Here is a 13,823-nt window from a genome sequence, read left to right as displayed (position 1 = left end):
AAAAAAAAAAATTAAAAATTGAAGAAGAATTCTTCAGAAAGAAAAGAACATAAAACAATTTAATGTTTAACTTCCTGAACTAAATACAAACAGCATTAAAAAAGCAGCTAAAGTTGCAAAGTACATAGTACATAAAAGAAGCAAATAAAAACCACAACAAAAAATACAAATTCACTTGGAAAAAGCCATAGAAGTTGAGGAAGAACTTTATGCGAGAAGCGCCGACTGTTGAAATGAAGGGAGATGCTTTCTGCTTTCCATAGCAAAAAACGAAAAAAAAACTTTTTTATCAGCAATGAAAAAAACCAAAAACAAAGACATATCAGGCAGCAGATGATGCAAAGCGCAGAGTAGAACAGCGCAAAATGTAAACAAACAAATAAATAAACAAATGAGCGAATAAGTCAAACTAAATAATAACAAAAATAAACGCTCGCATGCAAATAATCGCAGGCAGACTAATAGACAAGCAGTGAACTGCAAGAGGCGGACACAAATATGCACATACATAGCAACAACAGTAAGCTTTCTGCAGCGATGAAGGTGGGTTACAGTATCCAAGTAAATATGTACAAATGCACATATGTACATATGTATACATACACATATGAAGGGTTGAAGGAGTGGATGCTGGGCGATCGATAGATTACCACTGACAAAAGGTCATTAAACGCAGCTGGAAATAATCAGACAGCAAATAAACATAAATATACGTATGTAATAAAAGCATGTACATATGTATGTGTGCGCAGGGAATGTTATCAACAGACGTACATAGGTACATACGTACATAGTTATAGATTGGTAGGTATGCATTACGTATCCGACATCTACAAAAAAAAAAAAACAAAATAAAAAATCAGTATTAAGATAGAAAAACTGTACCTAACTATAACTTCACTTACGGATATCTATGAATACCTATATGGAAATGTGCAATATTTATAAACCTGCAGACAAGCACTATAGCTTCGGGGGTTATATCCAGTGTTGCCACAGCATTTTTTTTTTTATTTTTCTGGTGTGTTTCTGCATCAAAAAAAAATTAAAAAATTTCGCTTATGTTATTTTGGCAGTTAGCGTTCGATATGTCTGTACATATCTGTGTTCGTATGGAAAAGTAGCTTATGTCGAAAGGCTGGCTTTAGTATAATGCGGCATTCCCTTTATTCTTTAAACGACAAGCAACTTTTTGATAGACTTAATAAGAATATTGGCTTGCTAGTATCGGAACTCTTTCTTGCACGTTTGTTTGCCAAAAGTTGTTCAACGGCTCAGCGCCTATGAGTCATTCGCAATCGTATGCTGCGAATGCTGATTTATACTAAAGCCGGTCTTTCGACATAAGCTACTTTTCCATACGAACACGTATACCCTAAGATACCAAGCTTTTCAGGCAATCAGCGCTCCATTCACCTAAATAATATTTTGAACGAAGCTTGAAAGAACTATATTTTTATTTAAAAAAAAGCCACAATTAAATTACAAAAAAATAATACTTCAAAACTTGTCCAAATATGGTGCGGTTATAATTTTTTTATATAAATAAGTGACAATAAAATATATAAAAAATTTAACGCTTGAAGGAAAGCTTTCGACACACATAGCCAGAGTGAAGTCCCCCGCTGAAATCTTCAGCTTTTTGAACGAGAACATACATATTTACGTAGAATTCTTCTCATATGTATGGTTGCCGCGTACACCGGAAAGTTGGTAGTAATTTCAAAGCTGACGAACTGACAGGCAATGGTAGGGCCTCAAAATCAAAATCAAAATCTTCCAGGAAAGGACACGGTGGATATACTTAGCAATAGCCACTTTCAAGCAGTTTGTTAAAGATTACACCATTATAAATAGTAACCAAGGAACGCTGGAACAACTGAACAACTTTGGCCTTGCGAAACTTTCAGGATTACCAGGTATTTCTATAAAAGGAAACGCTTACGGGCCACTTACTGAATCAGAACATATACTGAAAAAGTTAACAAATTGAAAAATAAATTACCAAATTTACCTTTTTGGCAAATCCTGTGACGCAATTTACGATATTTTGACAGCATAATATCATTCATAAGTAAACAGGGTTACCAAATGAAGACGCTTTTGTTTAAAGTGAAAAAATTATCATTTTCTGCTATTTCTTATTTTTTTAACCCCCAAACTGTTTCTTTTTGCCCTGACTTTTATATTTCTTAGTCGTTTCTAGATTGTAGTTTATCACTAACAGTCTAGAATTACAAAGTCGTTTGCATACGCAACAAAAAAAAGCAAAATTTTATGCATCAGAAGATCCAATGACAGCGAAGATAAAACACCGCCGTGGTAAGAACCTTGTGAAAGGGGTCTCCCTCCTTCAGCGAATCCCAAGAAGCTATGGATGCATTGCCTACCCAAAAAAAGTTTGCGTGTATTCAGGGCACGGCTAGGATGTAAATTAGGATGGGGATTATTTTAAAGTTTTTGTTTTATGTACATTAGACGGTAACAGAAAAAAAGTTCATCGCTCACACCTGAGTCTAAAATATTTTTGCAAGGCAATTTCGAAAAATAAATTCTTTTTTGACCGAACATTGGTCACGTTTTTATATTTTTCGTGATATCTTCGGCATTTACAGTCGGATCTTAAAGTGGGATATATCGGTGTTCTTGCCTCGAAGGCAGTCTTTTTTTTTGTTCCAGAGTTCGTTGACCTCAATTTCTAGTAGGTACTTACCTTCCACATCCCAGTTCTTATCACCCCAACGTTCCATCCTAGTGCCAGTAAATTAAAGTTCGCCAGAAATCATTAAAGTTTTGCTGAGAAAATGCATATTTCCAATATTTTAGTGGAACTACATATTTAAATAAATTTGTTTTTTTGCGGAAAGTAGATATATATCACAGAAAAATAGGTTGAAAAATATTTTGTTTTTTTTCGAAATTCACTTGCAAAAATACTTGAGACTAAGGGGTGTACGGTGAACTTCTTTTTGTTGGTTTGTAAGATGGTACGGTGTAATGCACATAAGTACAAATATATGTATGTATGTATATATACTAATGCTATAACATTCACATCTAAATATTGCACTGCATTCTACTCAGAATTCTTTGTGACATTTTCTCATCAATTCAAAAGCGATAATTGATGATTTATGCTTTAGTGTCTACGCGCCTACATACATACATTCAATTCAAGAGCAATTACATCAATTTAAAGCGATTCCAATGCGTGAAGGAATGAATGCTTCCGTAGTTCACAGTCTCTTGTGTAATAAATAACTCCAAATTAGTTGCGGTGGCGTTTGCATTGTGTGACAGTTAATTGAATTAATTTTTCGTTGCATGTGAAAACGCGTGAAAACAAAAAGCACAAAATAGAAAAAGAAAATTACAGCGGCAATGGTAAATGCTGCGTGGATGTCTGTATTATGCCATCGTTGTCGTCATTTCATTTGACTTTAGTCTGAAAGTTGCCTTGACGTGGAAGCTGCAAGCACATTAGTACACACTAACTTATGGATTTACAGTCCCCACCCGTTCGCTATGCCCTGCAAGAAATCGTACCAGCTCATGACTGGCCAGCTGGATGACTGGTGATGGAGGATACTCCCTCTTTCAGACAAACAATAAATAACCTTGGATTATTTCGGACCCAGCAGCGAATATAATAGCTTCAGTTTGAAGACTCTTCCTTTGCATTACCGTAGACCAGTCCGCTGTTGTTTCGAACGAATTGATACGTTTGAAAGACATCCGAGCTATTTACTTTAAGCAAATTTAATATTTGGAAGCTATTATTTCTTGCAGGGTAATTTCAGTTAAGTGCATTTACGTATTTATATATATTAGGGTGGTCCAAAGTAAGTAAAGCCGGATTTTAATGCTCCCACCACCTAGGATTGTTGTATATCGAAAAAAGTAAACACCTTCTTTTTTATTTTGAAATCAAAAAATGCATTTACATAAATATATGGGAAAAAGCAATTTTTCGTAGAAATAGTATAGAATTCTCAAAAATCAATATTTTTTGATCGGAAAACTCTGGTTCTCTTCGGAAGACTTCCGATAATAATACCCAATTGTTTATTTAACCATTTTTTAATATTAAAGATCTTTTATTTATCCTTCCATTGTATTTTGTAGCATTTTCTGGGGGTTTTGGCGAACCTATAAAATATAGTTACTATGAAAAAATGCTTAACACGTTGGCTGCCAAAGCCTTTTTAGAATTTTGATCGTTTAGTAGCAATGTCATTTTACAATTTTGGTCACCTGAGGCCAACAACTTATTTTTGTTCTTTTTTGTTTCTTAGTGCCTAAAAATAAGTTTTGACTACTCGCGACTTTATTTTGGTCCCTAATTTTGCAGTTATGACGGTTTTTTGTGTCGCACATTTACCATTAAAATACTATTAAAAATATACAGCGGCCATGGGAAATACACCAAAATGTTCACCACAGGCCAGAGAATCCAAATTCCATGTAAAATTCCATATTAAAATGTACGAAAATGTGCGACGTGGCCTCGGGGTAAAATTTAGGTGTCGCACGAAAATGTGCTACGTGGCCTCAGGGTAACATCTGGGTGTCGCATGAAAACGTGCGACGTAGCAGCCAACGTGTTAAATAAATAATTGGGGTTTATTACTGAAAATCTTCTAAAGTGGGACAGACTTTACCCCTCGAAAGATATTGATTCTCAACAATTTTACACCATTCCTAGGATAAGTAGTTTTTTCACATATAGCATATGTACATGGAAAACTTTGAGCGCTTTGAGGGACCTCTAAATATTTTTTGGTTTCAAAATAATAAATAGGGGTATATTTTTTCAATATAGAACAATCCTATTGGTGAGAGCATAATAATTCCTACTTTACTTTTCACATGCATTTTGGACCACCCTAATGTATATACATATATGTACTTCAAGCACTTTATGTATATGTACACTATTCTTGCGCCTGCATTTGATGTTTCAAAGTTATAGAGAAATCAGGAAGTAATAAAAACTTGTATGAATGAGGCCTTTGAGATTACTCTATTTGCCGTCTCCAAGTGCACTTAGTTTTTTTTTATCAAAAAATAAAGTACTAACTGAATGACTCACTCTCCTATGCTGGAAAATCGAGCTGTTCATATGCTGATTGCATAAAAATAACAAGTGTTACATTCAACTGAGAGAAAGATCATGTAAATGTTTTCTTTTTTTAACAAAAACCACCGTCTATTAAATATTTCCTTCCTTTGTCGTCTCTGACAAAAAGAGCGTTCCACTCTTGTGATTTTCGTTGATATACAACGGCTGGTATTTGGAGATAAGTGATGTTTCAGTAGACTTTATTCCCGTTTTGGACTTTTCGCAGTTAACAATCTATAGGATATGCGCCAACTATGAACCGATTTCGGAAGAACTTGCCGAAAATTTCCCTTTTAATAGTTCTGATTGAGCTGAGAGATGCCACCCTCGATTGAAGCCAATGTGAAATCCTCCTCGGCTAATGCATCGGAAGTTCAGGAAATATTGCGCCGGTGAGGATGCCAAGCTAGAATACCTCTGCTCGGAAAACTCTCAACAAGGCAGCTTCCTACTCGCAGGGTTTCTCAAAAAAATACTTCTCGAACTCAGCGTTAAGTTTCGAATACATCTGTATTCAGATTATGTATTCTGGCAGAGGTTTCTAATTCCCCGTCCAAGTCGTCTCTGACGTGGTGCACAATATGTGAAGGTCTATAAGAAATATGTTTTAAATGACAATAAAAGAATCCGTAGTTCATATTGAACCTGGGAACCTATTCCATAAAGTGACATTGTCACCATCGCTTCAATTCCATGAGGAATTCCATTGAAAAATTGACAAATTGTCATTGACAAAATTGTCCCCAGTCATATGAAATTAATATGTAATTCATAAATATGTAATAATTGCATTCGCATTATTTTAGTTTAAGAAATATTCAAATTATTTAAAAGTAATGAAAGATTACCCAGATTCATGATGTTAGCTCAGCACAAATGGAAATAATCAAAGCGTTGCATGCAAAGAAAAAAGGAAGTCAGAAAAAAGTCATGGGGTGCGAAATCAGAACATGTGGTTATTTTAGCCGACGCGAAATAGCTCGCGTTGTAATTGAATATTGTCACTCGCTGAATGCACGATCGTTGGGCTCTAATTCCATACTCCAAGAACCAAAAAAGCGACAGAAGAAGATAGAAGATGGACAGTGGTGGTTGGCCACGATTAACATTAAGATCAACATTATCACTAAGACTAAGCATTAAGATTCAGACTGAGGCTGATGCTAGGATTGAGATTTAGATTTAGATTAGATCAAGATACAATTAAGAATAAGATTAAAAACTAGATTTAGATTAGGACATGGAATTAAGATTAACACTAAGACTAAGATTAGAGACTAAGATAAGAATTAAAATTATGATTAAGATTAACATTAAGATTAATAACAAGATTAGGATTAAAATCAATTATTATTATTAAGGTTTAGATTAGGTTAGGTTAGGTTGATGTGGCAGTCGTTTCCAATTGCCAACTCACTAAGATCTTGCAAGTCCATTGTGATACCACTGTGAAACACGGGAACCTCAGGACTATTCTGCATAGAACGATTTTGAAGCTCCTATGAAGCTCATATTGGTTTTATTCCTACCCTAATGGTTCCGTGACAGAGCTGAAGAAGTGTCTACCCTGAAAACCCACTCTGTTCTTAACTAAAGCAGGGCAGTTACAGAAGAAGTGCTCAACTGTCTTTCTCCTTCCTCAGATCTGCAACTCCTTGCAATATTTACGGGAGAATATTCATAATTTACACAAGCCATGACGCCCATAATGTCCTCTCTTAAGAGCTGAGCAGTTCTTCGGTTTATTTCCTAGCAATTTGCGGCAATAGTCCAATAGGCCCTCGTCTTACCATGACCTATTGGCCTCTTGAATAATGTTATTTCGAATCCTTAATTTGCAAGTTTCCATGGTATTACATTGGTACCTTTCCTGGCTAGCTCATCGGCTCTACAATTTACTTCAATATTTCTATGTCCCGGGACCCATATGAGACTGACCTTGAAGACGGTGCTAATATCATTTCGGGCTGCCAGATATTCTTATGCAATCTTTGATCTTAGCATTACCACGTTCATTGGTTTGATAGGCCGCCTGGCTATCCGAGAAGATATTAATCGTTTTCAAGATTAAAATTAGGACTAACTTTAAGATTAAGATTGTGGTTCAGATTAAGACTAAGATTATGATTAAGATTAGGATTAAGACTTTAATTATGATTGGTATTAAAATTAAATTTATTATTAATATTAATATTGTTTATATAATATTGTTGCTTATTCTAATTTTTTCAAACAGCGGTCGCCCTCGACAGGCAATATCAAACCTTCGAGGGTATTTTGGATTTGAAAAGGCTTCTCATAAAATCCCTCCGTTTGCGTAACAACGCCACAAATTGGAGGAGAATGTGTTTCACTTCAGTCGCGCGTGAGATCCACATCCAACTTTTTTTTCCGGATCCCACTAAAGATTTCTGGAAAACAAGTGGTTGTGTACCATTCAGAATAGACTGTTCGTCTTTTTTCTAATGGAACACAGATGACGTTAATTAAAGAGAAGACACTTTTTCGAGCCAACTGACTGGCAATTGCCGACACGTTCACGTCTGTCACGATTCAACCGCACTTTACTATCGGTTTAGGGAAAAATATTTATCTACGAGCATAGTGCAAATAATTTTATCCCAAGATTTATTGAATTCTCAAGGCGTTTACATAAATATGTAAATAGTGACCACTGAGCTGAAAAATTTTCAAAATCGGACGAAAAGTGTAAAAAGGCGATGGTTAAGATGGAATAATTGAAGATTGATTGGTTTAAACCAGATTACCTGCTATCGACTGAAATGTGCATACATACCATCATTTGCTGCTTGCTCAGCGTGATTGGCATCAGAGACTGCAGTTTTACGATTGGCCCAAGCTCCAGCATCCTCGCGATTATTTATGAGTGGTGGTACAACACCAGGCGACATTTGTGGCATCGATTGCTGCTGTTTTTGTTGTATCTGGTCTACTTGAGGCACAGATTGCAATTGTGGCTGCACAATAGGCAGTTGATATTGGGTCTTTAAAGCGATCTGTAGATGTTCAACTCGGTTATACCTACTCTACTTAGAACAGCAAGCAGTATTGAAAAAAGTGTAAACGTACCTTTGGTTCCATGGCATTTGCAGAACCAACATCGGCATTCGATTTTGCTGTCGAAGTGGCAGCGGAGCACTAAACGAAAAAATCAAACAATTTTTTTACGCTTTAATGCAAATTTCTTTTAATCAATATCGAGCACTCACTTCCGGTCCCTCGTCGCTGCCATCTTCGCACTGCGGTATGCCATCACAGGCATTATAGACAGCAATGCATTCGCCCGAATGACAGGTGAACTGAAAGCGGCCACAATGTGTTGGATAAACTAAAAGAATATAAACAAAGAATGCGACATAAAACTCCGAAACATTCCCTTAAATATCCGTTGTACACACCTTTTTGTGGAAAAGCTACACTCAATGGCGGTATTTGCTCCACGCCCACCATCGGCACTGGGCCCGCAGTTGCTGCCGCATTGGTGCTTCCTCCGGCAGCATTGCCTACAGCTGACACACCGGACACCGCACCCCCTACTCCACCCATTCCTGTTGCGACTGCTGTTTTATCGCGCGTTTCTGGTTTCACTTTTAAGCTTGTCAATTCCCACTCTTGCTGTGAAATGTTGTTGGTCGAGCCAATGTGTGCCACACTTGGTTTCATCGTCGTCACTTCGGTCACATGCCGCGCGACTGTCAACACTGCGCTGGTGTAATTGGCATGTCGTGTGAACTTGCAGTGGAAATTCTCGGGTGGGCCGCACTCGAAAAGATAACAATAGCCGTCGCTTTTGTCTTCGAAGACGTAAACGTCACAGGAATCCGTTTCGCAGCAGAGGCGCTGACATTCCTCGGCGGTGTCGAGCTCAAGACCTTGCAAGTACTTGCCGCCAAGTGTTTGTGATTCGCCCGTGCGAATTATGGTGTTTTTGTGGATTTCGAATTTGCCTAAAAGAAAAGAAAAATAATTATAGAAATAGTTATTGACTATCTTAAAACGTAGGCTTAGGCTCGAAAAGCTCTACAGATTGCATATGATGTCGAAAAAGAAAATATTTGAAGAGTTCTTCGAAGGAAAAAAATTCATTTTGTGTTTTTTCGTATCGCCGTGCTAGAAACTAAAAAGAAAATATATGCAAGTTTCGTTTTTGTACGGCTGCTTGTCCATTATATGAAATCGCATTGAGTGCTACTCTTTCTTGCGAGAATCTGAAATGGGCTAGTCTTCGACACGAATAGTGAAACGCGCTACTTTTCGTAGTGACCGACGATGAAATCTGATTGGGGCCATAAAAAATTTGTTGTCATGTCACAAATAACGTAGACATGGGTGTAAAATACGACTTTACCCAGAGCGAGAAGTTGAGCATATTAAAAAAAATTTCAATGGTCAACCATAAAACGCTTTGAAATGCTTAACGTTTATAAGGCAAAAATAACTTTAAACAAGTAAAAAAGTCTAAGTTCGGGCGGAGCCGAACATTAAATACCCGGCGCAAGTATAAAATATATGTTTTTCACCTTTCCGAAAGCTACCGCTACATGGTAAGCCGGGGTGTATCAATTTTGAGTAAATTAGCGTGCTTAAATTTCGAAATATTGAGTCCGATTTCAATAATTTTCAACGTTTTGCTTTTATGTGGCAAGCACAATAAAAATACCGNGCATCAATTTTGAATAAATTAGCTTCAATATTTACTGATTTATCGAAGATTTTGTATTTCTCTAAATTACCGTTATATGGGATGTGGGCGTGGTTATTGTCCGATTTTAAAAAGTTTCAGCGATTTTTTATGCTGTATCAAGGCCAACAACTGTGACACGTTTGGAAGAAATTGGTGCAGCGGTTACCAAGATATACAGATGTACCCATAAGTAGGCGTGGCTACGCCCATTTTCCAAAAATGTATAATGTTTTTATTTTTCGTCTAAAATGTATTGTAAATATCAATTTTGAGTGAATAATCTTCAGTAGTTACTAAAATATCGCAGTTTTCGTATTTCTTAAAATTACCGTTATATAGGAAGTGGGCGTATTTACAGTCCGATTTCGCCCATTTTTAATACCAACCTACATTGGATAAATGGAAACCTACATACCAAATTTCGTTGAGATATCTAAATTTTTGCTAGAGTTATCGGGTACACGGACAGACGGACAGACGGACAGACGGACGGACAGACAGACATGGCTTAATCGATTTCTTTTTTCATCCTGATCATTTATGTATACATTTGTCTATATCTATCTCGATTCGTTTTGGCTGTTACAAACAACCATTTTGTTAACAAAGTTAAAATACCCTTGTGCACAAGTGCGCTCCGGTATAAAAATCAAAGTGGATGATGCAAATGATCACTAAACGGTATACATATACCGTCGCCACGAATAATGAAAAGTGTTAGGGTATGTTCACACAGAAAGCGGAGCCGAGCCGAGCGAAGCCATTCCGAGCTGAGTGAAGCTTTCAAACTGCTGTAGCTGTATGAGAGTGTTCATACAGCAAGCTTTTCCATAAGCGTTTTGGAGCTGAAAGCAAAGGAATTTAATTTTCCAGCTTCATTATGCTGTTGCCAACAAAATAGCAAAATATTCAAATAAAAACGAATTTACAACTAATCTTTTGAATAAAATTGAGCAACTAGTTTTGCCGCTTTTCATTGACGGTAAGTTTTTTGGTACCTTTGCAGCCGAGTCCGTGAGAAAAGCACCGATTCGCTTCGTTCAGTGTGAACACCAGTAGCTTCGCTTTGTTCTGCCTTGCTTCGCTCGGTGCCGCTCGTGAACCTTCTGTGTGAACCCGCCCTTAGCCTTCGGCGCGAATAATGAAACGTACTAGTCTTGTACGTAATTCGTAGGGAGTGACGACATGGACTTCGATATGTAGTTTCACCAGGACGGTTTCCTTGCCATACATCCAGGAAGCATGAAACAACGAGGCAAATGGCCGCCGGGAAATTGCGATTTTAGTAAAAATCATTTTACACCATGGCTTTTTTCTCTGAGGCTACATGAAAAGTATGGTCTATGCCATTATGCCAATTAGGAAATAAAAAAATCATTTCGACAAATTTCTTATGTAGTTTAATAAATAAACAATAAAAGAAAATCGGTGGTCTTATTGAATCATCCTATATTTATATATTTAATTGGAAACAGTTCAAGCAAAAAGTCTAAACATTTCTATTTCACACTCGTACAATCTTTAGTCATGGACAATAAAAAAATAATCCAACGTAAATCTACGTTTAACATCACTAATTGTCACTAGTTTGATTATCACCTTGTAAAATGGTATCTAATAACCAAAGCGCCCATTTCACCTCCACTCTATGTTGGCGTTCAAATCACAGTACTCCCACCTGCTGAGAAACAAGCAGCTAATTAGTGAAGCCTCGTTTACGACACTCGTTTAAGATATCAAACTTTCCCTCGAACAACCAGAGAAAGCAGACCCAACGAAGAATACAATAAAACTGAAAAAGTTATCAATGAAACTCATCTGCATATCTATCTGTTGGCTCATGCCATTTCCACATCGGTCAATGCTGGTTAACTGCTGCATCACCTGCTGCTGCTGCTGCTGCTGCTGTTCAAGAGCCACAACAAATTGGCATTATTTACAGTTACGAAGTGATGGCGCAAATGCAACTCAACTCAGCACAGCAGCAACTCGCAGGCAATCACAACAAAAAAAAAAGCCCTGCAGAACAAGCTGACTCACCACAATCCAAACGAACAACCCACCGATTAACTCAGAAATATATACTTCTTTACCCGCCCGTACGTGTGTGGAAATGCATATAGAATTTGTTAAAAAAAAAAAATCAAAATAAAAAACAATAATAAACCGCAATTGTTAATTACAATATAAGCAGCCGCATCAAGCCAATAAAAGCCAAGGCGGAATTAAAGAAGACAAAGGAGAAGAAGCACCGCGTCCGCATGCGCACGAAGGCAGGCGCACTCAGCCGTACGATTTCAATTTGCAGTCAAACAATATATGTATTTGGTTTTCCCTACCTCGAAGACTTTGCAGCGTACACATTCACGCCAGTTTACTTACCCAAACACAGCTCCAAATCCATTCGTTTTGCCAAGCGATGCGTATCGACGACACCGACGGCCACTGGAGCGACTGGCGGCGCAGCGAGGGGGCCGCCAACTACGCTTGCGCGCGTGGCTGCCCAGCTCGCATAGCCGTCGCTGGCGGTGTTAATAGCATTTGGGCCGCAGCTGATGCGCGCGATATTCTCTGTCAAAATTAGGAAAAGTATGGCTAGAAATTTGGTGGCTTCGGCGCTTTGACGCAGCAGACGGCTGCCGGGCGCGTGCGCAACGCCCATTAAAATGCGATTACGAAACATGCGCCGCGGTGCGGAGAAGGCTGTTGTTGGGTGGTTGAGTGACTTGTGGCTGGCTGGCTGCAGTTGAAAATGTGTGCGGGTGGAGTTTGGGTGTTTAAATTTTTAATGCGTTTCTTTTATGAATGTTGTTGATTTTTTTTTTTGTAACATTTGCTGTTGTTATTTGAAATTTAATCTTAAAAATTGTTTTGCCATTTAATCAGCAATCCCACAAGCGTTTACGTTTGCTTGGTTATTAATTATATTTGGGAAATATTTGCAAGTTGTTTTCACTGCAAATGACTTTCAATATTTTTAGTTATTTCATTTTTTTTTATTTACACGTTTTCCATTTCACTTTGCTGCTATTTGTTTGTTTTTTGTTATTGTTATTGTTATTGTTATTGCCTCATAGCCAAAACACAATACTGCGAAAAACTATTGATTTTTCCCACACTCTTCTTGCCCTACACTCTCCTTGCGTTAAACAACTTTTGCGCACCAAAACTCAATTTGTGGCCATTGCACTTCGTTTCACTACATATTTTTCTATTTAATTTTACAACTTTTTCAAATATAAGTAAATTTTAGTTTTCCCTTTGCGCGAATCACTCTTCGATTACTATCACTTTATGAGCAGCAATATTTTTTTTTAACTTTCCCAGAGTATCGGCAGTGCGCGCACACCAGACCAGAATGTTTTTACTATCAGCACGAAAATGTTCTAATGGAAAAGGCACTAAAAGCAAATACCAGTTAAAAGCTTTCGAAATGCTAAAATTGACTGGAAGTGGAAATCTGGATTATGGCACAATGCAGGAAGTGGAAGTGTTGCAAATGACAATGGTGCATATACAAATTGTAGTTGTTGGTGCTATCTATTCTCCGGTCGTCTGCACGTTTAAGGACTTTAATAAAAAGCTAAAATATTTTCATTAAATCTGGAATATTTATATGTGTTTATGTATAAGTATTCAATGCCGCACAGTGGTACAAAAATCGAAAAAGCTGGCAAAAATACGCAGCTTTATTGGAGTTCTAAAATTGCACAGCCACACAAAAAAAAATTTGTGTTCTGACCCAAAGGTCTCACTATGTGTACTTGATGTTTTTGGGGTCGCTGAATCCGAATCCGAGGTCCATTTAACCCCATCAGTTCAGGGTTTTGATATAACCCCAGAAAACCAATATGGCGGACACCTTTTGGAAAAATTCATCGGATTCGCTTGAAACTCGTTACTCGGGGGTTTTCGGGGTCGCTAATTACGAATATGATATTATTTTTTCAAAATTCAAAATGGCGGATCCAATATGGCGGACACATTTTTGTAAAA

The 13,823-nt window shown here is 37.4% G+C and overlaps 1 protein-coding gene across 1 annotated transcript in view; it reads right to left on the bottom strand.

The window, feature by feature from the left end:
- Positions 1-13,373, bottom strand: part of LOC108370344 (transcription factor 20) — a 22,791-nt gene extending 9,418 nt beyond the window's left edge. Inside the window, exons 1-5 of the mRNA XM_017625666.1 lie at positions 12,210-13,373; positions 8,542-9,090; positions 8,353-8,471; positions 8,213-8,281; positions 7,920-8,139 (exon numbers count right to left, since the gene is read on the bottom strand). Coding sequence (XP_017481155.1) covers positions 7,920-8,139; positions 8,213-8,281; positions 8,353-8,471; positions 8,542-9,090; positions 12,210-12,510 — 1,258 coding nt within the window. The 5' untranslated portion in view covers positions 12,511-13,373. The remainder of the gene's footprint in view (positions 1-7,919; positions 8,140-8,212; positions 8,282-8,352; positions 8,472-8,541; positions 9,091-12,209) is intronic.
- Between the last annotated feature and the right edge of the window lie 450 nt (positions 13,374-13,823).

This window comes from Rhagoletis zephyria, unplaced genomic scaffold (genome assembly GCF_001687245.7).
Source record: "Rhagoletis zephyria isolate East Lansing unplaced genomic scaffold, Rhagoletis_zephyria_1.1 Rzeph_scaffold_04165, whole genome shotgun sequence".
Classification (NCBI taxonomy): domain Eukaryota; kingdom Metazoa; phylum Arthropoda; class Insecta; order Diptera; family Tephritidae; genus Rhagoletis; species Rhagoletis zephyria.
Note: the sequence above shows the minus strand (reverse complement) of the source record. Positions and strands in the feature narration are given on the sequence as shown.